General features: G+C 38.6%; 2 protein-coding genes across 2 annotated transcripts; both read left to right on the forward strand.

The window, feature by feature from the left end:
• The first annotated feature begins 6,488 nt into the window (after positions 1–6,488).
• On the forward strand, positions 6,489–8,359 carry psmb11a (proteasome 20S subunit beta 11a). Its single transcript, XM_007258067.3, has one exon. It carries the CDS (start codon positions 6,930–6,932, stop codon positions 8,055–8,057), a length of 1,128 nt encoding a protein of 375 aa, XP_007258129.3. The 5' UTR covers positions 6,489–6,929; the 3' UTR covers positions 8,058–8,359.
• A 2,218-nt stretch (positions 8,360–10,577) lies between these two features.
• Positions 10,578–27,841, forward strand: psmb5 (proteasome 20S subunit beta 5). Its single transcript, XM_007258057.3, has 4 exons — positions 10,578–10,840; positions 12,673–12,979; positions 25,877–26,204; positions 27,687–27,841. The coding sequence occupies exons 1-3, from the start codon at positions 10,625–10,627 to the stop codon at positions 26,161–26,163; spliced, it is 810 nt and encodes a 269-aa protein (XP_007258119.2). The 5' UTR covers positions 10,578–10,624; the 3' UTR covers positions 26,164–26,204; positions 27,687–27,841.
• The last annotated feature ends 74 nt before the right edge of the window (positions 27,842–27,915 follow it).

The following is a 27,915-nucleotide window of genomic DNA, read 5'->3' on the forward strand; positions in this document are numbered from 1 at the left end:
TTATAATTAAGATATCAATATAAACAGTATAGTCACCACCCTTGGTTTACATAACCACACACTGATAGAGCTAGGGTGACCAGATGTCCCGCTTTGTGCGGGACAGTCACGCAATTTCATTACTTTTCATGCGTCCCGCAAATTGAGACGCTGTCCCGCATTAGTGGCAATCAGACTCCAGTTTTAAAATGCGTGTTTTGTAATCTGGCATTTATTAAACGGCTGTGTGGGGAAAGCAGTGAAGGCTGTCAGCAGGGGGCGTGCTGCCCTGTTTTCTCTCTTTTTTTCCAAAACGCGATAAACGCCAGTCTTGTTTTCCCGCAGAACGCCACATCTCCACTCATCCAATCACAGGGCAGCATTCCACGAGCTATCTTATGTAAACACGGGCGCTGTTGAGCGTGCCGGTATTTCGTGTAGCCTACTTTCAGTTTCGTTTTTCACTCTCAAAGTCCGCGAAAATGAGCGGTTTTGATGGTATAGAGGAGCCTGTTCGTGAAGCAGTTATTGAAAAAAAAGAGAAAGCCATCAAAAGAGTCTCCTGTACGAGAAAAGGTAAAGAAAATGAGGCATTCAGGAGGGGGGAAATGCCCGCTGTCATCTGCAGTTCACACAAACACACACACACACACACACACACTATACTACACCACACTACACTACACTACACTACACTACAGCACATTAATGTAACGTGATTTTGGGGATTTTATAGTGTTAATGTCTTGTTCATTAATGAAATTTTGCAGTTTTTTGAAAAGAAATGTTTTAAAATTTGTGTTTTTAGGCCCAATGGTTAAACTATTATATTCAGATGTACAATTTACTGTTATTTAGTATTGTATTTTGCACATAATTAGTAAAATATATATATATTGATGCCAAAGGATATATAAGACATTTTGAAAAAAAAAAACTTGGCATGGATTTATTGCGTTTTGCGAAAAAACGAATTATTTTTCAAAATAAATCTTTAAATATTAAAATCTTGATTTGATTTTTTTGTGTTATTTTAACCTTAGTATGGTATTTGATAGTTTGAAACAGAAAACGGTGGTTTTCAGCCTACCACTTTCTTGCTAAAGAAAACCCTTTTTTACTCAAATTGATAAAAATGGATTTATAGCGTTTTGGAACCAAACTCTTCATATATATATATATATTTATATATATATATATATATATATATATATATATATATATATATATATATATATATATATATACACACATACATACATACATATAGGCTACACACATTTTTTATTTGTTTCGACTGCCTCGATGCATTGGTGTCCCACATTGTCCCACACAAAAATAGTCTTTGTCCCACATCTGTTGAATTGGAATCTGGTCACCCTAGATAGAGCTATATGATATAACTGTGATATAAATATATCACAATATTTAAAGACATTTTTACAATACTAGTGCATCTAAAAAAAATTAGAATATTATTGAAAAGTTACTTTATTTCAGTAATTCAGTTCAGAATTTAGAACTCATTTATTATGTAGATGTATTACACACAGAGTGATCTATATTATGCGTTTATTTATTTATTTTTATTGTTGATGATTATGGCTTATAGCCAATGAAAACCCATAAATTAGTGTCTCCGAAAATGAAAATAATATATAAGATCAATTGGTACTTTTAGCAGTATGAGCAGTGTGCCAAGTCCTGCTGGAAAAGGAAATCCGCATCCGCAAGTGCTGTAAGATTTTCCAGGAAACACTGCACTGACTTTGGACCTCCCCATTTTTCTAAAAGCCATAATGACTATAATGTTATATTAAAATGTTAATGTTAATAAATTTGGGTTACACTAGGCTCCCTGTTTCAGCTGCATATACGCTCAGTTTAACACCTCAGTATGCCGTGTCAGCAATGAAAAAAAAACACTCAGATAACATGTGATGCAAGCACGCGCAATGCAATCCCTCCTGGAACCCAGTAAGATTAAAATGCAAGGCGTGAAATTCTGAGAAAAGTAGGTTGACATGGGTACTGTAAGGAACACGAATCAACGCTGATTGGATAAAAATACTTAGAGGCAGGACTGACTGTCCAGAACAGTCACAGTTAGTTTTAACACTAGTTGAATGCGCTAGAACATCTAGAAAGTGCTGCACTTTTTTCTAGATGTTGATAGAATATTTGTATTTAATATTTTTTGGTAACATCGCTGCAATGTCACTTGTGTCAATGCTTTAATTTTTAGTTTTGGGAATGTTACTTTTAACATTTCCATAATGTTACTATTTCTGTCTGAACCCTTTTCAGAACATCGCAAAAATGTTCTTATAACAGCTCTGTGAGTGGTTTGTTTCTTACAATAGCCCAAAAAAAAAAACTTCCTATGGCTGCACACCTTAGTGAATATTTTATTGTTGAAGCATTTTATTCTATGGTGTCAGATACCACAGGACACCCTCAGAGGTCTTGTAGAGTCTATGGCTCGAATAGGCAGACTTGTCATGATGAGGGCACAAGGGGACTTGCACAATATGAAGGCTATTGCTGGTTGGTGCAATCTGGTTGTTATTTCCATGTTTTCTCCAAATTTCAGGCTGCAAAATAACTAGAATAAAAATGATATTAATCTCCAATGAAAGTTGCGCTTCCACTGGTTCAGTCAGAGTCAGGCCTCGCTTCTCCCTTCAGAGGGCTCACATCTGCTGAACCTAGAAACAATTAACTTGTTTAATCACATTTACCCTGGCCTAATTACACTAATTTTGCTGCTTTGACATGAAGAGCAGGCACAAATGAATAGAATTAAAGAGGAAACCTCGGTTCTAATCCATTATACCGTCCAGGGGTGAATTAGGCTGGTCATGGGCCACACTAATTCTGTAGGCCCACTCGGACTCCTCCACTTTAACCATAAAATCATTCACACATCACAGTTCAAATTGTAAGTGAATAGAGTAACAAACAAGAAACTAGTATAGCAAATCTCAACACAGTCAGACCGTACTTTTGGTTTACATGACACAAAAAAGGGCCTGCATGGTAAATCCAGCAACAGGGGCAGGGTGCAACAGGTGATTTATTTCTGCAAAAATATTATATACAACCTCAGTCCTCATCAGAAAAGGTTGCAATTGTATAGAAAAAAAAATAAAAAATTCTGTGTCTCTTATGTTTAGTTTAACTTATATTTGATTGGAGGCAGTATGTATGTTCAACTGCATTTCATTTATTAATAAACATTTATTCTTAAACTTTAGACCTGCAACACATTACAAACAAAGGTGTGACAGGGCTGGAGAAGTAACTGTATCCAGGGGATCAGATACAGCAGTGCTGCTGGAGTTTTTAAACACTATGTTCTTTCACTGTCCTCCACTCTATTAGACAGTAGAACTGCTGGGTCTAATTCACTAGTAACAGAATAACACACACTGATACACCATCACCTGCCCATTGAAGAACAGGGTAAGAGGGGGATAATAAAGTAATCAAGTTAGTGATTGAAGAAGAACAAATTAAAGATTTATGTAGAAACAAGGAGGTTGTCATTATATTTTGCATGATCTGTGTATGTACAGTTGCAAGAAAAATTATGTGAACCTTTTGGAATTACCTGGATTTCAGCATAAATTGGTCATTAAATGTGTTCTTTATCTAAGTCACAACAATAGACAAAATCTGCAACACACATTATATATTTGCATGGTTTTATTGACCATTCACAGTGAAGGGGGAATAAGTATGTGAACCCCTAGGCTAATGACTTTTCTAAGAGCTAATTTGAGTCAGGAGTCAGCCAACCTGGAGTCAAATCAATCTGATGAGACTGGATGTGTGGGTTAAAGCTGTCCTGCCCTAAAAAAAAACACACCAGTTTTGAGTTTGCGGTTCTTAAAAAAACATTGCTTAATGTGAATCATGTCTCGCACAAAGGAGCTCTCAGAAGATCTACGTTCAAGAATTGATGACTTGCATGAAGCTGGAAAGGGTTAAAAAAGTATCTCTAAAAGCCTTGATGTTGATGTGTCCACGGTAAGACGGTCTAGAAATTGAGAAAGCACTGTTGCTACTCTCCCTAGGCGTGGTCGTCCTGTAAAGATGACTGCAAGAGCACAGCGGTTATTTCTGCCAAAGGAGGGTCAACCAGTTATTAAATCCCAAGGTTCACATACTTTTTCCACCCTGCACTGTGAATGTGAACATGTTATGTTCAGTAATCTTGTTGATCCTTTCTTTTAAGCAAGCAAACCTCTAAAATCAGATTCAGAGCAGTTTTTCCTCCAGAACAAGGATGGGCATCCACTGGAGAAGAGTTCTGGGCCACAGTAAGTGCGGGTTGCAAAGTTCTAAGTGTGAGGGCTCCACTGTGGTTAATGAGTACCACAGCTGTGGGATTAAAGCTGTTAGCGTATCTGTTTGTGCTGACTTTGATAGTCCTGAATCTTCTGCCTGAGGAAAGTGGTTGGAAGAGCTAATGTCCAGAGTGAGAAGGGTCAGCTCCAGTCCTGCCAGCTTGTTTAGTCACCCTGCTGTTAAATGTGTCCTGAAGCGTTGGCAGAGTACCCTCGGTGATCCTTTCTGCTGTACTGATTATGCGCAGGAGTTTGGCTCGTTCTCGTGATGTAGACAATCCAAACCAGATGGTTATGGATGATGTGAGGATGAACTCGATGATCACTGTGTAGAACTGGATCATCCAGGCTGGCAGAAGGTTACATGTCTTCAGCTGGAGACTCTGCCGGACTCTCTTTGCTATGGATGCTGTGTTCCTTTCATTCTTCAGGTCTCTGGATCTGGTGGTGTCCCTGGGTCTTAGGGTGCTTTCACACCTGCCTTGTTTGGTCTGAACCAAAGTTACAGGTGTAAAAAGGGTCCACCAAAAGATGTGGTTTTGATTCGGATCTACTAAAACATGGTTCGGTTTGTCTGCAGTGTGGAAAAAACTTCTCTGTATTGTTTGGACTTTCAGACTGATTACGGAACACTTAGGCAGTCTTTAAACAAACCAGTGGAAAAAAAGAAATGGTGTTGTGACAAAATTGGTCTCCCATTGGTGTGCAGGTGTGTCAGTATGGCAGCAATATAGAGACAAATGCTTAAACTGTACTGTAAAACACAGAGTTTGTCTAAACTCAAATAAATAAAGCCTGTTTTAAGTAAAAATGTTATATTTCCAAACATTATTCAAATAATTTGAGTTAATTAAATATTTGTGGGGACATATACATTCAAACAGAGATCGATCTTTCAACTGAGTTTAGTCTGTTGCCATTCACAGCTTCTTTTCCATTGGCTTCTGTCACAATCTATTTGCATTCTGGGTGTGTTCCCCACACTCACCTGAAACTGCGTTTCACCATCAGTGTGTAGTCATCCCCCCCGGGTAAACTTGTAGATCATATATTATGATTAACTGTTTGGTCTCTATGTTGTAGGCTGTAAGAACAAGCATCATTTTCTGAGCTGCAGTAACTCTATGTTGGCTTTGCTCTCAATAATGTTCGCTCTATAGCAGTTTCTTTCTTCATCTACTTTTTTATAAGTATTTAAAAAAATACTTAATTCAATTAAATAGAAGACTAAATACAAATCTACACATGACCATCACATTTAAAGTAGAATTATTATGCAAGGCAATTGATAAACAAAAAAAATAATATGCTATCATGTGTTATGGTTAAGTTGACAGAAATTATATTAATTATGTAATTCTTACTAAAACCAATGTAGTACTTGAGAAAAAGTATTTTGTAAATAAAATATATAAGGAAACCTTAATTTAAAATATATGTAAATATATTTGTTTTACTGTACTTAAAAATTATATGACATGAACTTACTGGCTTCACATGTATTGGAGGAAGCATGTTTTAGTCTTCACCCTCCTGGTGTGTTGGGGCATAACTAGTGATAGGGGGAGTACTAGTGAGTGGGTTGGGTAATTGGCCGTGTAAATTGGGGAGAAAATGGGAAAAAATTTAAATAAAATAAAAAAAAAACAAAAAAAACAACAAAAAAAAACATTATTTTATTGTCACTGCAATGACACTTGTGTCAATGTTTTAATTTTTAGTTTGTTGAATGTTATTTTTAATGTTTTCATAATGTTACTAGTTGGGGACGTGATGCAAACCATTATTTTTACACGTTTTAAAACATTTCTATAATGTTACAGGCTAACCTTTCTGGAACCTTTTCTTATAGCATTCTTATAAAACTCTCTGTTAGTTGGGTACACATGGAGGTCAGCAAAAATGATTGAGATCATGTCTATATATTGTACAATAAATCAATAACGTAATTATTATTGTGACAGACCTAATGGTTGTGATAGTTCATTGCTTTAGTCTTTAGACCAACTGGTAGGCCACCAAACAATCTTTCTATACCCTAAGCATCTTAACACAAACTCCTTTCCTCCTTTCCTCTTACTCTCCTCAGATTGTAAATTGTGATCTTAGCACTGTACTTTTGGGATTGGGAAACTGTGCCCAGTATTGATTGATAAATGGGGCACAATAATCCCAGTAATTCACTTGTTTGTTTTATAGTGTAGAGTCAGGGACTGCTGCCATATTTGTTGGCTTTGATTTCAGAGTGTGTGTGTATGTGTGTGTGTGCGACATATTTATCATAACCACTACTCATGTTGAGAACTTGACTCTCAGCAGTTTTATTGGCTTTGGAGTGTTTGAAGAGTCGCTTCTGTGAGTTGTATCAGACGCTGCCACGCGAGCACAATATCAAATGTCACAAGGTAAGCATAAGTCTTGTGTGCGAGCACGTATGTGTGTGTGTGTGTGTGTTTGTGTGTATCATCTCACCTTTGGTATATAAGTCCCTGCACAAAGAAGATTTGCTTTCTGCTTGTTTTATTGGTATTGATTTTTGCCTCAGCATGACTTGGCGAGATTTAACCGACTGATAGGAGCTCTTGTTGTTGAGTCAGAATGGCCCTGCAGGACGTCTGTGGATTTCAGGAGACTGAATGGAGGCACCCAGCTTCTCCTGCTGGTGCCGTGCTAAGCGTTAACCCAGCAGGTGAGATTAAAGCCGCGTGGAGGGATCCGTTTGAGAAAGATGTTGGAAGTCCACTTTGCTTCCTTTTGCCACCTCGGCAAAGCCAAACTCGGAGCGCAAGGAGTTCATCCTTGGCTACTGTTCCACGCCCTTTCCCCTTGTCTCATGGCACCACAACGCTAGGCTTCGTCTTTCAGGGTGGAGTGATAGCGGCGGCTGACACTAGGGCAAGCTGTGCAGGGCTGGTCGAATGCCCGCTTGCCCAGAAGGTGATGCCAATCCACTCGCACATGGTGGTCACTACATCAGGCAGCGGGGCGGACTGCATGCTGTGGGAACGCATCCTGACAAGGGAAATACGTCTCTACCAGCTTCGCCATGGCCGGAGACTATCAGTAGGAGCTTCTGCAAAGCTGCTTTCCTTCATGCTCCATCCCTTCAAGGGCACTGAGGTATGTGTGGCAGCTACACTTTGTGGGTGGGATGAGGAAGAAACAAGGCCAAGAAAACACAGTATGAAGAGAAAATCAGATTTGGATGACAAAGAAATGGATTCAAGTGCCTCTGACTTAAGCACTTCATGGGAATCATGGGCTACACCACAACAAGCCAGTGGCTTCCTTGTTGGCTCCAAGGAAGTTGGTGGGAAGCCACCACAAGGTCAAATCTCAGAATATGGAAGTACAGCCGTCTGCCGGTCAGGCCCCAGGGTGTGCTATGTATGCAGTGATGGCCTGGTGATAAAAGCAGAGGTCATTTCGGTCGGCTCAGGCTCTCCCTACGCCTACTCCGTTCTCGATGACGGCTGGAGGTGGTCCATGGGTGTGGACGAGGCTGTGGTTCTAGCAAGGGAGGCAGTTTACAGGGCCACTCACAGGGATGCATACTCCGGGAACAACGTAGACCTCTTCCACATCACTGAGCGTGGGTGGAGCCGTCGACCCAGAGAGGACCTGAAGGAAGAGTACTACAGGGAGAGGAGGAGGGAGAAGGAGGCGATGCAGAAAAGAGAGAGAGAAAAACAGGAAAGAGAGGGAGTGATTTTGACTAAACGCTGAATAACGTGTACTGTGTGCACTTGCTAGCAGATGAGGGCAAGAATTGGGGTTACTGGATAGTAACATAATTAAATTACTTATTAAAATGATATTTTTCTGTTTAGTATAAAAAAAACAAAAAGGCTTTATAGTCATGATCTAATCCAGAGGTGTCAACCCTGGCCACATTATTAACACAGAGTGGATTCAGATTTGTATTCGAAACAACCAGCTGCACACCTGATTTCACCTGTTTAATGAGTTGGTCAGTCTTCAAACTGGTAAAACTGATGAAAACCTGCAGCCACATCCACCCAGTGTGAATAGGCTTGACACCCCTGAAGGTTTATTTCTTTCAATAAACACAATAACTTTTTAAAGAACACAATAACTTTTCTTTAATGACCTTTTACTATATATATATATATAGTGGTGCCTGATTAAACTTAGTAGTTTTACTGATTTAATTGTGTTAATTTGGTACTTAGACATTTCAATATTCACTTGGCTGTTTTGGAAAAAATATTTAGCTATTTAATTGTGTCTGACAAGTAGGGATGCACTGATGTGGGAATTCTGGGCTGATGCCGATAACCGATATTAGGCTACACAGGTTCATATCTGCAACCTTACAGAGAGATTAGACACCCCAGTATAACTTTATAAATAAATGTTACATTTATGTATCTTGCATTTTAGCTTTTAACCAACTGTAAGCAAACAATGAAACAAAAGGTGTCTACTGACAGATTAGTTTACAATTTCTTGGGTTTCACATTTATTTAGCTAACTGTTCCTTACAAAGACTGCTCACAGCTTTAAACTCTCTTGTTACGTTTTTAATTGTTTGGTCAATTGTAGTGGTGCGGCCAGTGTTGCTTGGGCATACAATTCCCAGCATACAATAAGTACATCAGCAAGTATTGGCTTGAAATCTGACAAATCAATCAAAAGCAATTATCGGATGGTACTGATATAATTCCGATATCACCGTACATCCTTACCAGCAACGGTGATCTCAAAAGTCAGAATTAATTTATCGTGCACATTGAATTTTTTAAAATTGACTCAAAGTTATGTTTTTATATAAGTTTCTATTAAACTTTTTTTTTTTTACATTTTATATACATGTATTGTTTGTATTTCATAGACAGGCAAAATATTGTCTTGTCTTTTCCTTTTTGGCTGTTTTTCTGAACAAATCGCTGCTCACACAAAGACAGCTACAGCCAAAAGGTGCCTCTGTTTCTGCTCCTTTGTTAAACAGCTTCTCTTACTGTTAAACTCCACCAGAGGCATGATGGGAAATAAGCTTGCTAAATATTGACCCTGCAAAATCTCAATCTTTGACTAAAAAGTCTGTGACTTGTCTTTAGGTGTTAAAGGGTGTCAGACTTTAGTCCATAAAAACTTTTTCCAGAGTCTTTTCAAAGTCGTCCAGTATATGGTAGTGTATGCTAGCATAAGGCAGTTTTTCAGTCAACAACAGTTTTTTGTTGACCGCCAGGGAAGGAGAGAAATCGGGGATCACTCAGCACTCGCACAGTCGTGTAATGTGAATTACTAAAAGACGCTCGCCAAGCCGCTGACTGATCTCCAACCAGACGCAGATGCCGCAAAAAAATTCTAAATGTTTAATATCTGACTCAGTCTGTGACTGGGAGTCAGGAGCAGCGGCTTTCTGTGGCCAATAGGATCAAAGAAAGAGAGAACTACGTGTCCTAAACACACCATTGCTGTTAATGGAGATTCTGACCACTTTCTGCCCCCCCTGTTATACTGTATCACAAAATGACTGTTAAACTCTAAAGTGAGTCCTCTATGAATGGGGTAAATGGAGCTAAAAGCTAAAAACTTTCAACTAAAAATAAAAAAATTATAACTACTTGTTCTAAATACTTTTTTAATAAAAAAAAAACAAATAATGTATTTTAGTAAAAAAAGTAAAAAAAGAAAAAAGGTGTTTTTCCACAGCGAAAAATTTGCGTGATTTGTGACCCCATGTCGTCAATCTATGGAAGCCCACCTAAAAGCATTTTTTTTCTAATTATTACGTAAACTGCTATCTCATTATTTTAAGATACTATCTCATTATTTTGTGATATTATCTCATTATTTTTACATAGTAACTAAGTCATTATTTTAAAATACTATCATTATTTAGAGATACTATCTCATTAGTTTGAGATAGTAAGTCATTATTGTGAGATACTATCTCATTATTTTGATAAACTATCTCATTATTTTGAGATAGGAAGTTCATTGTGAGATAGTAAGTCATTATTCTGAGATACTATCTCATTATTTTAAGAGAGTAAGTCATTATTTTGAGATACTATCAAATTTTTAAAATAGTAACCCATTATTTTAATGAGATAGTATATTAAAATAATAACTTACTATCTCACAATAATGACTTGAGATAGTAATTGATTATTTATATATAAAGAAAACAGGCCTGACTGAGTGACTGAAGGACACAGGTCTCGTATCAGTAATCCTCCAGACCGTTAGCTGGCGCTGCCCCGGCTCTCCCCAGGTCTCCATATCAGCGCGGACTGCAGGAGGACCGGCAGAGATTTGGAAACATGGCGCTGTGTAGTGTGCTGCGAAGTGAGTCTGCGGATTTCTCCGCTTCTCAGGATCAGTCCTGGGCGTTCGGCTGTGGGCTGAATCAGACCGACTTGTGCTTCGGCGCCACAGCCGGAGATTGCCTCAATTTCGCCGTGAATCCGCTGGGAGATGATGAGAGTCCTGAGCGGAAAATCGAGTTTCTCCATGGAACCACCACCTTAGCCTTTAAAGTGAGTGCTGCTGTTCTTCTACAGCAGGTTTAGATAGCGTTAGTGCTTATTAATAGAAATATGTGCTGCTGGTACAGATAGAAAAGTAGTACAAACTGTAGTTACTGGTTACACATGTAAATACCTGTCAGTACTTCTCCAAATTTAGCCAAGTCATAGTTAGCTAGGCTTAGCTAAGTAGCTAAGCTAACTAGCTGTAAAGTAATTTTGTAGTTTAACTAGCTAGCTATCTAGCTAGCTTAGTATTCCTCCAGTTTGTATATAACTGTTACCTGTGTAAATGTCTGTCTATTTTATATGTCTTTCTCTTTGACAAATTGCTATAACCTACTTATTTGGTGTTCGTTTGTTGGACGTGACAAAACTTAGCATCCTGATTCTAACTCTCCATTCCACCTTAAATTTAGCAGCAGTTGCGTTATAGCGCCCAGAAGGCGCCTGAATTGAAGCTCTTAAAGTTAAGGTGGAATGGAGAGTTCGAATAGGATGCTTTGACAAAGTAGCTTAGCTAGGCTAACGCTAGGTAGATATGTATACAATACCAATGGAAATTTTCGACAAACCTTAAATTGTCACCTTTTGACTGGTAACGTTACAGTCTTATGGATAGGCTGTATTTGTGTTTGCTAAAAAACAATTCATGCTTTTTACTTATTAGAGTCTTACTTATTAGTTAACTAACAGTGTAAAATGTGGTTATGCTTTTTAATAAACTATAGGTTTGACAGTGTTTACTATATGCAAAGTAGTTTACTCCAAAAATCAGTTAATTGTTAGTTTGTAACTCCAACACGTTTAGCTGTGTAACTTATAGTGTTTTTAAGTAATAGAGAAGTCTAGGAACAAGGCCATACCCACATGTAAATGCCATAGAGTTGGAGGGCATGGCTAAAGTAAATGTTGACTAATCGGAAAATTAATCGAGAAATTAGACAGTTACAAAACAATCATTTTTTGCAAGACCAAGCATGACAATGCAAAATAGAATGACCCTAAGACCTGGGTAAGAGCTCATTAACCAAATTATATAGCATGGTATATATATATATATATATATATATATATATATATATATATATATATATATATATATATATATATATATATAATTTTTTTTTTTTTTTTTTTTTTTTTTTTTTTTTTTGGGCCATCAATTACCAGCTTAAACCAACTTAAACCAACTACCTGTCTGGCCTTGAACTGTGTTTTTAGTAAGGAGCATCAAAAAATCACTACAAGAATAGATATTTCTGTGTAGACACTAATTTAATTTAATTCCATTCTCACAATGCAATATTTTTTGTTGCACAAGGTTAGATCTCGAAGAACCACAAAACTTTATATAAAAGTATCACCTGTAGCTTTTTTTTAACCTGGAACACAATAGTAATAGCATCTATACACTTTCTATACACTTATGCAACCACCTTTGATGTATCTGTGTAATAGCCCCCCCTACAATAACTCTTACCATAGTTATATAGTGATAATTCTTACTATCCACCTCTTCCTAATAATCTACAGCTCAATAACATTTATACAACGTTTGAGACAGCGTTTAGAATGTTTTTAAAATGTTAAACAACCAAGTAAAAGTAACTATGCACATTTTAAGTTATTCCCAGTTTATTAGTAAAGGCTTATTTATGGTGTTTCTACTCCTAGTTTGATTAAGTTTTTATTTAATTCAATGTTTTTATTTTTTTATGCTTGTTTCCTTAAAATACCTATTTTATTTTACCGATTGTAATCTCTTGTCCTGTTTGCTTTGTAACTTAAAAACTGATTTGCAGAAACTCTTATTTACTTTTTTATTTTAAAATCTCTCTCAGTTCCAGCATGGCGTCATCGTGGCCGTAGACTCCAGAGCAACTGCTGGGTCCTACATTGCGTCTCAGACGGTGAAGAAGGTTATTGAGATTAACCCGTATCTATTGGGCACCATGGCTGGAGGAGCTGCAGACTGCAGTTTCTGGGAGCGTCTGCTGGCCAGACAGTGTCGCATCTACGAGCTGCGCAACAAGGAGCGCATCTCTGTGGCTGCTGCCTCCAAACTGCTGGCTAACATGGTCTACCAGTACAAAGGAATGGGGCTCAGCATGGGCACCATGATCTGCGGCTGGGACAAGAGAGGGCCAGGTAATTACTGCTGCTTATTTTTTTATCAGTGGTTCTCAGTGTCAGTCTCCAGCAAATCTCTTTTTTAAAACAAGTTTTATTAGAGCTCCCAATTGTTCACTATTAATGGGATGAGACAATGAATCAATTAGATTTGATTTGGGCAAAAAAACTTAAAACTATGCAGTGCTGAGACTGAGCTCCTCTGACAAGAAGATTCACTAAATGTATAATACTGTTTAATAATAAGGAGGTAGTTGAAATTATGGTCATTAAAGGGCCCATATAGAATGCCTTTCTTTTTTTGTGCAGTTTTGCCACAATTACATTGATGAATCATTTCAGCATAACCATTTTCCAACTCTTCTTAATTCCTCAAAATGAACGTTTTTCTAAGTTTAAAAAAAAAAAAAAAAAAAATCTACAATTATATTCTCAATATTTGTCTCATAATTTTTGAAAAACAATTAAAGTGCCCCACAATAGCCGTTTTAAACCTTTTAATGATCAGGCATATTTTAAGTAACTAATTTATTGAAAAAAGGGGTTGAACTTGATTTAATGGGATTGATCCATCTCTGCCATTCAGCAGAGGTATGTTAGGGGTTTCACCTGCAGTGTGAAACACTTTTCTCAATGTTTTGGGTTTTCAGACAAATTACAGGAAGCTGAATCAGTCTTTAAACTTACTGGTGGAAAAAAGTACTGGTGTTTTTACTATAATCTTATATATTCTCCCCTTGTTGTGCAGGTGCACCATGCAGCAGTATAGTAACAAACGCTTAGACTGGAAATTCATTTATTTACTGTAACAGTAGCTTAATCCTTAGTTTTTGAACAAAAGTAAATGGAATCCGAGGATAATATTTTATACTTATTCTGCTGAGGGGTGAAAGAGTGCATGTAAAGGAGTGTCTGGTTCATTTCAATCCAGCAACCCGACGAACTCATAACTAACTTTTTACATCCTATCATCAGCTACATCTCTTTACACTTCGTTCACAGTTCTGTAGTCCACTGACTAAACTGCAGAGATTAACCATGGCATACACTCTGGTCTGGTGTGGAAGTGTTTTTTTTTTTTTTTTTTTTCACCCCTTTTTCCACAAACAGTCATCTCAAATGTTTAAAAGAGGTATATTTCAAGAGCTTGGATCTTTAAAAAGTAAAAAAAAAAAAAAAAACTATCATTGTATTTTATTTTGTTTATTTATTATTTATTATTTTATTTTAAGCAACATTTTAGTAAAAAAACAACAATGGGAGTTAATGCCAGGATTTTATTTAAATGCACTATTTCACTGTCTTATGACATATAATGAAAGTGCTTATATCACTTATTAACCTCATTTGGTTCATTTTAGTATTGCCATGTTAAAATGACTATCATTTCACCTCTCTTAAATTAGCTAAAAAGCTGCTTATCCCAATCAGTGCCCCTCTCTGATTCCAGGGGATCTTGTGAATGTCAGGGTTATATTTATGATTTATTATTTCACTGATTTGACCTTTTAGTACTCATTGTCTGCTTGAATGAAAGGTCACAGCAGCGTTTATTATCCTTTGCCTGGACCATATAATCCAAAAATGGTTGATTTTGTGATGGAAGCAGAGCGTTCCCATTATGTTGGAGTATGATTGGCATGGTAACTTGCTGTGTAGTCATTTTGGGTGCTGATTTGGCCCATGCCGTCTGATGAAACGGCTCTGTATAAATAGCTCTGTAGCTTACTGCGATTGCGTCTGCAAATGTAGCCTTCGCTCAATCAGCATGTCTCACCATAAGTGCGCAAAGAGAAAGCATTACTAAACGTCCACCTTTAAATGTTGCTCAGGTTTAGTCTGTGGAAAAATCAGTTTGTAATGGGTTTACAATTCATCCAGACAAAGAACTGCTGATTTATTTAGGTGGCAAAGGAAATATGTTTATACAGGTGAGTTTTCAGCTAGTCACAATCTATTCCCATTCTGTGAATTCCTTCCTTCTGTGAGTTATAGTCCATTACCGAATATTTTGCACTATTAGGTGCACTTAAAATTTGTTAAGTGTGAATGTATGGATTTTATCAGTCAGGTTGTAAGAATCAGTAAAGCCATTTCGCTAAAGTACAGCTTTATACAGGTGTTTCAGTTAGGGCAGAACGATTTTGGAAAATAATCTAATTGCAATGTTTTATCTATAAATTGCGATTGCGATTTAAAATGCGATTTTTTCTTTTGTCTTCTCAAGTATTTTTCAACAACAGAAGCAATAAATCAATCTGTTTAATAATAAACATTGTCAGATTTATTTAAAGCACAGATAACAATAAAGCAAACAAATCTATGCTTTTCCTTTTCACCATTTGTTTTTTTATAGAAAAATAAATACATAAATAGCTTTTCCTTTTCACCATTTTTTTTGTAATTAGGAAAAACAATAGATTGTTAACTTACTTTAAATTACTGCTCTCCAGCTAGAAACATCATGAAAAATTAAAGTGCAAGAAACATAAAGAGAATCTGCTTTAACCAACTCGTTATTTTCTGTATTTGAAGATGCAGCACTGGTCGTTGGCATTTTAGCCTTGCAAATACCACACGAGGCTTTGTGGTGTTTTTTTAAATGCTGAAAAAGGTTTGTAGTGTTACCTCGCGTCGTAGCAACAGTAGCAAGGCACGTTTAGCACAGTACCTGACGTTGAGCAGCATCTTCTTTTTTAAAGCCAAAGTAATTCTACACAACTGATGTGTTCTGTCGAGCCTGAAGCCATTGTGCAACAAGGGCGTTTTCACACCTGTAGTTCGTTTCTAATGAGTTCGTTTACTTGGAGCGTTTTCTCGCTCTGTTCGGTCTGGTTTCCCATAGGCATAAATGTAAACGCACCAAAATGCGCATCAATAAACCACGCGAGCAGCCTGTGTCCTGATTGGTCAGAGCTGTCTGACACGGGAGTACATTAAATATAAATATACGGAAAAAGTAAATACAGCGAGAAGATTTTGTGTTCCAGCGCAAATATCTGTGCTTTAACACTGAATGCTGAAACACTGCACTTTCAAACACAGTGTTTCTGTGTGCAGTGCAGATTTATACATAATAAACAGAGCAGTGAATGCAGTGCGTGCATGGACACAGTGTTTGTTCACAGCTGTGGTAATTAGCGTTATCTGGCTAATATATTAGTTTAAACTATGCTTGCTTTATCAGCAGTTTAGCTCAAATAAATGGCTTATATTTAATAGGTGGATCCGATCGAGAACGGATCACGTTCTCACCACAAGCGAACCGCTCCAGAGTTCGTTTGGTACCTAGAGGAGGTGGTCTCGGTCCGGTTCTTTTGATCCGCACCCGAGTGCGATTACTGTTTTTACACCTGCTCAATCGAACCGCACTAAAATTACAAACGGACCAGAGTTCATTTAACCAGACCAAATAGTGCTGGTGTGAAAACGCCCTAAAGTGCGCTGTGTTGACTTCACTTCTCCACCTCCCTGCCTTCTGCTCGGGTATGCTCCGCTCGTCCTCGGCTTGGCTCGCTCCCAAGTCACGTGACCAGTCAAATCGCAGCCAGTGCGGTTAGAGAATCGCGTTTTAAAATATTGTGAGATTATCGCAAATGCAGTTAATCGTTCAGCCCTAGTTTCAGTTTTCCAGCACCAAGGTTTAAGACTGGAGCAGTATTAGCATTACCTGCTAAGCGCTAGCTCTTTCGCTGTTTTTGAAATGAGTATTATTGGCCTGTAGCCTGTTGGTAACCCCGGCTAGCACTGCTGGAGCAGTATTAACATTAGCCGCTAACCGTTCTAAGGGCTAGCCCTTTTCCTGTTTAGAGGGTAGAATATTAGACTCTAGCCTGCGCATTTACAATGTTAAATCAAGCTACATAGGACGAACCGCTAGCTAATATCACGCTTTCTCACAGGGACACTCAGGGTTCCTCAGTGTAGCATTATTTACTACATTATTATCTAACCTTACCGTAAATAAATGGAAGTGCTGTAGGAGTGTGGTTTAGAAGTTAGTTTTGCTAACTTAGTTTAGCTTTTAGTTACCTAGTTTGTACCAGAGAGAAAGCCTGATATCAAAATCTAACAATATTAATAAATCCCTGTATATCAAAGACTGGAGTAAAATAACCATGCAGATATAATCGGGTTGTTGTAAATGAGTGTTGTTTTTGTTTCAAGGAAACCTTACCGTGACTCATTTGATTTTTATATGCCTGGCGTGACGTTACACACCCTGAAATATGAATATTACACATGCTCACATTGTGATGATGTTGCAGTGGTGCTGCTGCTGTTTCTAAATTACTCATGCCCTCCTGAGTAAGTCAAGTTGCCTGTTGGCAACGATCATGCATAGGTTAATATCTCGATGTCAGCATTTTCCAAACAGCTGTGTTTTGCTGGTCCACACAAACATTGAAAACTGATGTCAGAAATCTTCACCCTGGAGAGCCTTTTTTAAAAACCTAAAACGCTGTACTTATTTGATCAATTTGCTTTTTTTCCCTTTTTGTTTATACATTCAATGGCATCGGCCGGTTTGTTTTAAGCCAATACTTGCCGGTGTATTTATTGTAAAAGCCCCTGGCTTTTATGGCTGTGTATTGGCAGGAGCTTGGCATTACGATGTGCATTACGATACATTGAATGCAATTCATAATAAATTGTCATTTATTGTGATATTGTAAGCAAGGGTATTTATATTTAATTGATTGTTTAAATCACGCCTCAGGAATACGTTCATAGTCATAAACATATTTATAAAATCTGAGCAAGCAGAGAAAAGCATTCTTTTTATCCAATCAGGACAGTGGAATCTAATAGTAGTTGGGTCTAATAAAGACAGCTCTGATATCTAGTGACAGGAGTAGACAAAGCACAAAATGAACCACGGACTGACAAGACTGAAAACCCAAAAATCTGTAGCTCAGAAAATTAGAATATTATGTACGACCAGTTGGTACTTTTGGCAGTGTGAGCAATGTGCCAAGTGCTGCTGAAAAATGAAATCTGCATTTCCATAAAAGTCAGAAACCAAGGGACCAGAGTTTGGAGGAAGAGTGCAGAGGCACACAATCCAAGCTGCTTGAGTTCTAGTGTGAAGTCTCTCCAAACCATCAATAATTAATTGTAGAAACATGTCATCTTGCTGGTAAGGTTCTGTACGAGATCATTGAAAATATGAGTGACCTCTAATTTAAATAGGCCTCCTATAGCCAGTGCGGAAAATCCAGGACGGAAACTTTAAATGACAGCCACGTCTTGGCTGACAAACTACGTTTGCACAGATTTGATCTCGGGCCAGAAGTTTCCATTTTAATGCAATGTGATGGCAATATGCCGTTTCTCCCCTTACCACCAGATGGCGATACTACTCCCTCTGCCAGAGTGCCCACTCACTCCCTGTGTCTCTGAGGGGCAGTAACAGGCACTAGATCACAGCCAATGTGTTTAAAGAGGGCCCTGCGCAGTGACACTGTAATGGGAAATCGATGCTGCTGTGACTGTGGGCCAGGAAGCTGCACCACTATGATGGACGCCGCCCCTCTACCAGGATCGTCAGGTCACATGCATAATCCGTTCGGCCGGATCGATGAGGTTTACACGGCGCCTTTCACGAGTTAGCGTCGCCCCTAAAAAACAGGCTGTGCCCGGCAGCCACATGCGGCGAGGCGCGGTTAATTTGCCAGTCAATTCGCAAATAATGATGGTTAGAGGTTCAATAGTCGCGTCCGTCCGTCTGCCTAAACGTAGCAATGATTGAATGAAGATGTAAAACGTTGTGTAAATGAAATCAATCTGGATTAGAATAAGGCTCATTAGGAGCTGCAGCGATGTCAAGTACACTCACTCCTGTGATTAACTGTCAGTTTTCCACTGTGGAATAAATCTAATAAGGTGGAGTTAGGAGAGCTGGATGAAGATGGAGGTAATGACGTGTCATGCTGCGAGTGTGAAGGATTCTCAAGCTCCAGCAGATTGTGCTCTCGTCTGCTCTTGCAGTTGTCAAGGTACACACTGTGTTCTAGCAAAATGGCAAGTAGTAGTATTGAGGAAAAATCTGCAAGGTGGCGCCTATAAAATATTACATATAACAACTAATTGAAATGTACAATTTTAGGGCTTTTGAATATGGCTACAGTTGTTAATGTTGTGCTTTTAAATACCAAAACTGTAGGGAAGAAGTTGTTTCTTCTGCTTCTCTGCTTTAGCAGAAGTACAAATTACTAGTGACCTTCATAGGCACTATAAAATCGTTCCGCACAGTGGTTCCAAAGAGTTTTCCTCTTGATTTGGTGCCAGTTGAACTGTTTGAAAGTTTTACACACAGATTACTGCATATTATAAAATGCCATGCAATTTCTAGATGTTACAGAGGGGATTTAAATTGAAATGCAAAGAGGACAAGTAGAAGTAAGATGAAGAAAACCTTAATATAAGATAGATTAAATTAACTAACGTTAGGTTAGATACGGTTTACAGTGTAATCCTTTTTAATATTTTCAGTACTTTTTTTGCAACCTAAAAATACAAAAAGTAATCTAATTTGCATACTGTTACCATGAGGGGTTACCATACCACCATTTTGGATCTTGTTAAAACAAAAAAAAACTGAGTGATTGTGGCATTCTATTAAGAACAAAAACAACAGAATTACTGCATTTACCGCTTAAACTACAAATATATTTTCGAAAGCATATTACTGGATGCATTTCAGTTTTTCAGAGTTCTTTTTATGGAATATCAACAATAGATTGGCAAAATTAAATTTTATTAGTTGTCAATGATTTAAAAATGAATTAAAGTAATCACATTTTATTTTTTATTTGTTTTATTATGCTGGAATTTCCCAGTATTATTGTGAGGGGACAGTAATAACAGTGTAGTGTGGTTAAGGTCTGGCAGACGAGATAATTTTGTACTGTATTATAATATCTCAGAGTAGAGAGAAAGGAAAGAAAGAAAGGAGAGGCAAGTATATTGGACTGTAGTCAGGCAGCATTTACTTGTGTTAGCGATTAGCTGCTAACGCTAATGCTGCTGCACCCAGCTTTAGTTGAGATCTGGAAATCTAAGCTTACTGTAAATAAACACTTTACTCACCCAAATAAACAGTTTTCAAGAGAGAATTTTGTGTAGATTAACATCCTTCTAATCGGTGCGCCTTGTAGCATGCAGTGCAGCTAGGCCAGCGTCGATTTATCCTTTTTTGGCATTCAATAGATATGCTAGGAAGTATCGGTTTGAAACATTGGCCATATCTGATAGCAATATAATATTGATATCATTGTGCATCCCTTTTTTTTCAATTACAGTTACACTAAATTTCAGATGATATCATTGTATTCTTATTAGGCCGGATATCCAGTGACTCCATTGGGGGGTTGGAACAAAGTAATAAAGTTAATAAAGTTTCAGGTTTCAGCCTCACTTCTCTGTATCGGCAGATACTTGAGGTTCAATCATTCGGAATTGGTGGTGGCAGGGGGAGAGATGGTATCGACGCACACCTTTTGTGACTGATTGCATATTTCTCTCGCTATATTTTCCTCCTGTTCTTTCCTGCTGAGTCGTGCTACGTATGTAGATAAAACTCTGGAGATGTCAGAAAGCACAAAAGTCAGCAGAGTTGTTATCGTTTTGGCGTTGCGACGTGGCATCTTTCAAGCCTTCTTCTCTCTGCATTCTAATTCTATGGATGCGCTCTGTGATTGTGCATAGCTGCACAAAAGTTTGGCTGTTCGGCTCAAGTCTACGTGAGGAATTGCTTCGCTTTCAAAGCCACTGCCCCGCTGTTAACCGAGCGTGGCTCACCTGCGCACGCTTCCTCTCCTCTCCCTCTCGCGCCGAGTTGCCATTCACATCCTCCGCCCGCCCGCGCTCGGGAAGTCGGGGAGAAGTCGACCCCTAACTGCCTGTCAGCTGTGTGATGGAGTGGAAGGATCCGAGGCCTGCGGAACGCTTCGGCTGTATCGCCGCCACTGCTTCCGCTTTTTTACGAGGCCTCACAAATTCAAGTGGCTTTTTTTTTTTTTTTTTTTTTCTTCCCTGCTCTCCCTCTCTTTCCTCTCCTCCTCCCCACCCCACTCTTCCACACCTTGCTTCCTCGGTCTGTATGCATGGCTGTTATATGCCTGATGTGTCTGAGCCTGATTTCGGTTGGATGCTGGTTGCGTCACAATGCCTCCCGCAGTCATTATGCGGTATCTGCATCGGCAGTGGCGGCCGCTTCTGTTTTTTGATGTGAAATGACTCCCAGGTGTACGGACCCTTTTTACTCCTCTCTTTGTGAGCTGAAGTACCCATCCTGATGAGAGCGCTTGTGCCGTGTGTTTGCGCTAAAAGAAGTCAGTCCCAGTGTTTTTTATTTTCCAAAAAGCCGTCTTTTGTAAGCTGTGCAAGTCCCACTTCAAACCCATGCCAACCCAGCAAAGTCTTTGCACTCCTCGCGACAAAATGGCAATTTACCCTGTGTAGTCAGGGGGCTGGGTGATTATCGGGCTGAGCTAACGATGCGTGCGGAAGGTGCAATTTGCCAGTTGAAAGCCATTGTGAGCTCATGGAGCAGTTAAAGACTCTGCCAGTAATAGACCGTCCTTAAATAGTCGGCGAGAGCCAGCTTCAGGGCACCTGACGTTTGCTTAAACTTTCTCCAGGCTCTTCTATTTCTCTCTTTCTTTAGAGTAGTGCACTTGAGGATGGCCAAGAAAACACTGGCCGAGTCTGACCCGCATAGAAGCAGTGATGGGCTTCACTGCTTTCCATCGCCTGAGCTTCAACAATCATTTCACTTCAGGTCATGCCTTCAGACACTGTCCCAAACGTGTTTTCGTCTGAATGATCTTTAAAAAATAGGCTTGAAGTGTTGCTGCAATCCCAGAATCATACAAGTTGTCTTTGTTAAGATGGGCAGTTTCGAGGGATTAATATTGCAGCCACGCGTGTAGATTGATGAGTCAATTTTGAGAAGGGGGAGATCTGATTCTGCCAGAGAATCTTAAGGGAGAATCTCCCTCTCCTCTTCCATGAACACAGCACCAGCAGCAGATTCTCATAATATTCTTTATCAAATCTGTACGTTACAGTACATGAAGGTAGCGTCACTGAAAATGGGTTATGTTTTTTTTTGTTTTGTTTATTGTGGTTTTATTTTATGTATATATTCTGTATATATAAACTTAATATATGTAATATGTATACTAGTGCATCTCTGAAAAAAATGTTTTATTGAAAAGTTACTTTTTCAATAATTCAGTATAAAATGTGAAACTCATTATATAGTCGTATTACACAGAGTGAGCTATTTTAAGCGTTTTTTTTATTATTATTAATGATTATGGCCTACCGCCAATGAAAACCCAAAAATCAGTGTCAGTTAGAATATTATATAAGATCAATTGTTACTTTTTACAGTGTGGGCAGTGTTCAAAATCCTGCTGGAAAATGAAATCCACATCTCCATAAAAGTTTTCAGCAGAAGGAAGCGTGGACTTTGGACTTGATGTAACACAGTCGACCAACACCAGCAGATGACATGACTCTCCAAACCATCACTGATCATCAGCAAATTTTACATTTTATTTAAAGGAAATCAAGGGAGCAGAGTCTGGAGGAAGAGTGGAGAGAGACACAGTCTAAACTGCTTGAGGTCTAGTGTGAAGTTTCCACCAATCAGTGATGGTTTGGAGAGACATGTCATCTTCTGGTGTTGGTCCACTATGTTATATCAAGTCCGAAGTCAGTGCAGCGTTTTCCCAGATTTCATTTTCCAACAGGACTTGGTACACTGCTCACACTGCCAAAAGTACCAGTTGCTCTTATATAATAATCAAATTTTCTGAGATACTGACATTTGGGTTTTCATTGGCTGTAAGCCATAATCATAAATAATAAAAATAAATATACGCCTAAAATGGATCACTGTGTGTGTAATTTATTTTGAAGTGAATTATTGAAATAGTAATTTTTTTTAACTTTTAATTTCATTTTACTATTTGTAACCTTTTCAGTTTATTCACTGTTAGCATTTTAGCGCTGTATAGATGGGGGTTAGTTTTATCTCTGTAAATATGTATTTTAGATTTGCAGTAAAAAAGAGATCTAAGAGTGCCAACTCCATTTGTGAACTACAGTCACTGAAGTTACACGTTTATAACACCATAAATAGGCCATAAGCTATGCTACAACATGACTATATCTGTCACAGTAATATTATTATTATTATTATTATTATTATTATTATTATTATTAACTTTGCTCTGTCTCCCCAGATAAAACTTATACCATCTAATTAGGCCTTTGTTAGCAATTAAAACAGCCCCCTAATGTTTTAGACTCATCTAGAAAATTGATGTAGGACACATTAACATATTTGGAACATTGTAGCTGCAGTTAGAGTTGAGCCCACTTTCTTTAAATTAAGTGCAAACTGCAGTCAACATGGCCCAAGCGCTAGGCACCATTTATGAATCCAGTACAACCAGTATAATTTTAGTAATTTGGATCACCATTGTGTGTGCAATATGATAGTTCTCAGAGTAATGGTTTGGACATTAGATTTGAATTTGCAGAAAGTTTCATTAAGTTGAATTAAGTGAGCTAAATCAGAGATTTTCAACCTTTTACAGATGTAAGTCCACTTAACCCCCACTTATCGATCTGTAACCCACATGAAAATTTAATCAACCGTTTATAATCTAAACACCTGCAGCACAAGCGTCAATGAAGCCAGTTTAATTGATCGTTTTGAAGCAGAGAGCCTTAGGATGTTTCACTGTGAAAGACCCTGGTTTTAACCATTTATCTCTTACAGGTTAATCTCTTACAGGTTAAAATTAATGAAACATACCAGTCCTGCTCAATTTTTTCTTTTTTACATTTTAAGCAATAAATATTTACATCTTTAATAAATATCACAACACTCAATAAGGGATGCTTTATGTTTTTGTTTACAAAATTATTAAATGAATAAATGTTACTAATACTTTGATATTTCGTTTTTTTCTTCAACCCTAGTCCTTAGAAGTAGTCTGGCTCATTTCAGGTTTGAAAAAAAATATTTGCATATGTGATTTTTCTTCTCTTCCAGTCTGCGGTTCCTCTGTCTCGTGAGTCGGAGTCGGACCGCGTGACTGACTTGCTCACTCATTAAGGCCCCATCTGCAGCCTGGCTCTGGCGGTGCACAGATGGGTACTAGTCACCATTACCGATCTGTAGTGTGTGTGTGTGTGTGTGTGTGTGTGTGTGTGTGTGTGTGTGTGTCACACACTGGAGAACATGCACTTCCACACGTCTCATTAGCGGTTCCATAAGCTTTACTTCTGACCGGTGATGGGGTGTTTGCATGTGTCTGTTATGAGGCCTTTTGCCGGGGTTCAAATCGTTGATTCACCAGTTTGCTAACTCTGATCTGAGTCTTCCATCATGTTGGGGCATGAGGTCATGTCTCCAGGTATGGATCAATAATTAATTTGGGCCTGTTTTTTTGGGGAAGGATCAATAACACCGCGAGCGCTGCCCTGGGACGGAGGCTGCGTCTGCCCGTGCCTCGTCAGCAGCTTGTTCCAGGCCTGTTTAATCTGTGGAGTGAGCAGAAGTGCTGCTGCTTTCGCTGCTGCCGCCACAGACACTGGGAACACCATCTAAATGTATATATTCTAGGGAGAGATTCTACAAAAATGTGGCTTTTTATCTGTTGGATGCTTTAAATTATTTTATTTAAGTGGTTACTTAATTTTTTTCCAAACTATCTTTGTACTTGACAGTATAATAGGGAATTTAGTTTTGCAGATTTAATTCATATTTCAGAAAAATATTCATTCATTTTGTGATACAAGCACCAAATTTGCCATGAATAAAGATGGTAGCCATATTAAATGTGAAATAACTCAAGATTGTTTGGTCTGATGCTATGAAATGTGCTTATATACAGATTTTTGATTGGATAGCATGGTAAACCGTAACCCCCCCCTCCCATTTAAGAGTGAACGGAGTACGAAAGTGCACTCCTTTCTACTGTACTTCTGCTTTATCGATTCGCACCGTTTCTCAGGGCACAAAAATACAATTATTTTGGACCGCACTATTCATCGCTTTTCGTCCCTCACTCCTTTCACAACTTGGATGAGGGTAGAGTGAGGTAGAGGTCCACACTTAATCTCATGCTACTTCTATTCCTGGGGAAATGAGGATAAATGCTGTTTTTTATAGGAAGGTCTTTAAAAGTCATCACACATTGCAATTTTTGTCTATTTCGTGAATTTCTATGGTAAACTGTATTGTGCTCAGGCACAGTAGGACGTAATTACACTACTCAAAAACTGTGTTTTAGGGTGCTCAGGCATGGCACATTTACATGGTACAGTGTAAGTTAGGGTTGGGCAGTATGTATACCCCAAAAACACTATTTCTAGGTATTTTGCTATAATTTTCTTGGAGTTATGACACAACACTGAATATTTTATTAATTTTAAGAGCATATTACTGCACTAAAATAACTCTTGTATATAGTTGTTCTATACAAAACTTTAAATGTTTTTGCAGCTCAGCTTTGAACTGAAGTGAACAGTACATTTTAAAATATTTACCAATGTTTGCATACGAAATCAAGTTCTTATTTCAAGGTCTTTTTTGTAATGTGGGCCCTTTAAGAATTGAGCAGCTACTCTGAGCATATACTGCACTGAACATGCTCGCGATTCATGAGTAGAAAGGAAGTTTGACTTTGTCGAGTTTTTAACATTCCTGGTGTTCTCGCTCCCCCTCCCTTTCATACGGGTCCTGGCTCTCTTTTAAGTAGCTGCCTTTGACAGAGTAGACTGGTGCTGAAAGCCCTCAGTGGAGAATGTGCGTTTTATCCCTCTCTCACTCGTTCTTTTTTTCTCTCTCTCTCTCTCTCTCTCTCTATTTTTCTCTCTCCATCACAGGGCTGTACTATGTGGACTCTGAGGGCAACCGTGTTTGTGGCGACCAGTTCGCTGTGGGCTCCGGTTCCATGTACGCCTATGGCGTCCTCGACAGCGGCCTCCGCCAGGACCTGACCGTGGAAGAGGCCTGCGACCTGGGCCGGCGCGCCATCTACCAGGCCACCTACCGCGACGCCTACAGCGGTGGACAAGTCAACCTGTACCACGTGCACAGCGAGGGCTGGAAGAGAGTGTCCCAGGAAGACGTGCTGCAGCTTCACCATCAGTACCAGAGCCAGAAAGCGTAGAGGCTGAGAGGTGGAGGAGGAGAAGGAGGATGCTAGGACGGGTGGGTTGGTAGTTGGGAGGGAGGTGAGGGATGGGGCGGATTAGGGCGGTGGTTCTTGGTGCTGGTCATGGATTAACTCTAGGGGGTTTTTAGGGAGGTTTATAACCAAAATCTTTAAATCATTTTACGATTGCACATCAAATTATTCAGGCTCAACCACTGAATTCTAAGTATAAAAGTCGGAACAAGACACATTAGGCCAAAACTACTCTAAGACATTGTCTTAGACAACACATCTGTATCACTTTTAATTTGTAGCTTTCTATAAGTAGCATAAGCAGAGTTTCTCAATCCTGGAATCCCTCTTCCTTGCACAATTTTTGTTGGTTTCTTTGTTTTAACACACCCCCTGATATTCTAAAAGGACTTGCTAATTATTTAATTAGGTAAATCAGGTGTGTTGGAAGATAGGGTAGCACTAAATGTACAGGACTCAAAGCATTTCAAAAGCATTTTGTATCATTTTATAAATTAAATACAATATATTTGCTTAAATCGGTCAACTTCTTATTTACCATCATTTGAAAGCAGTAGCTACTCTTTAGCTTGTGCATACATCTCATGATTAAGCTTCAGTAAGCGAAGAAAATGCTCAAGGATGACTTGGAATGAAAGCATATGTTCTTGGGATCTGATATCTTCCACCTGAGACTAAATAGTGATGATTAGACCTGTATCTGAGGAGGCATAAGCTCGTCTTTACAGTCCTAGTGTCACGAGCATTGCAAGTAATAGGGGAGAGTCCTAGTGAGCAAGTGAGTGATGAAATAATTGGCTCATAATTAACTGGGAAGAAAATTGGTTAGGGATGAAGTTGAAGATTATACTTTAGAAACAAGACCTTAGATGCTCTGTTTACCTGCAGGTTACACCTCAATTCCACATCTAACAAACACCATTCAATGACCAGGACTGGGAGCCACAAGCTTAGAGCTGGGAAGGTTTGATATGGGCGTAATGGAGGGATAAAGAAGGTTGGAGTATGAAAGCAGGGGGAATGGGAGGGACAATACACCTGAATAGAAGTAAAGAAATTTAGGGCCTCAGTATATCTTTAATCCAGTTTTGAAAAATGTGTGCTTGAGTCACTTTTTCTAATTTTTTAAATGAAGTCACACTAAACATTTGAGCTATTTCAATGACTAATCTCATCAATCGTTTCTCCTTTTTGAGGGGAAAAATATATATTTTGTAATTTGGACAACTTTTACATAAAACTTGTTTTTATTTAGTATCTTTATTTATAAAGGTACTTAATGTAAAATAAATTACAATAGTACGGAAATATGCTTATTATTCCCAATAGCAAGAAACGGTTGATGTATGCTTGATCATTGAAAGAGCCCATTTATCACAGTTTCCGTTAATTTCTCTCATGTTATTTGTTTATTCATTACCTCAGCAGCAGCAGCAGCAGTATTGTTATGCTTTAAGGCGATGGGCTATAGTTTCTCTTTGTGTGTGTGTGTATTTGTGTGATAGATGTGGGGGTGCTGTATCCCACCGGACGGCGCATGGAGCCAGAACTCGCTTGGCCGGCTCCCTCGGAGTGCGAGTGGGCTTCTGTTCCTCTGATCACACATGTAACCACAGTTACCAAACCCACTCTCAATAAACCCTGGACTTGTTTTTTGCTATTTATGTCTTCTGTTTTTTTTTTCTTCTTTCTGATGGACTGTCCTCTCCCCTGTGTACACAAGCGAGTGTGAAC

This window comes from Astyanax mexicanus, chromosome 8 (genome assembly GCF_023375975.1).
Source record: "Astyanax mexicanus isolate ESR-SI-001 chromosome 8, AstMex3_surface, whole genome shotgun sequence".
NCBI lineage: Eukaryota > Metazoa > Chordata > Actinopteri > Characiformes > Acestrorhamphidae > Astyanax > Astyanax mexicanus.

Excerpts from the sequence above, each read along its gene's own strand:
- psmb11a (XM_007258067.3), top strand. The coding sequence starts at position 6,930 with ATGGCCCTGCAGGACGTCTGTGGATTTCAGGAGACTGAATGGAGGCAC.
- psmb5 (XM_007258057.3), top strand. The coding sequence starts at position 10,625 with ATGGCGCTGTGTAGTGTGCTGCGAAGTGAGTCTGCGGATTTCTCCGCT. Across the intron at positions 10,841-12,672 it reads CCACCACCTTAGCCTTTAAA|TTCCAGCATGGCGTCATCGT; the intron begins GTGAGTGCTGCT and ends AATCTCTCTCAG. Across the intron at positions 12,980-25,876 it reads CTGGGACAAGAGAGGGCCAG|GGCTGTACTATGTGGACTCT; the intron begins GTAATTACTGCT and ends TCTCCATCACAG.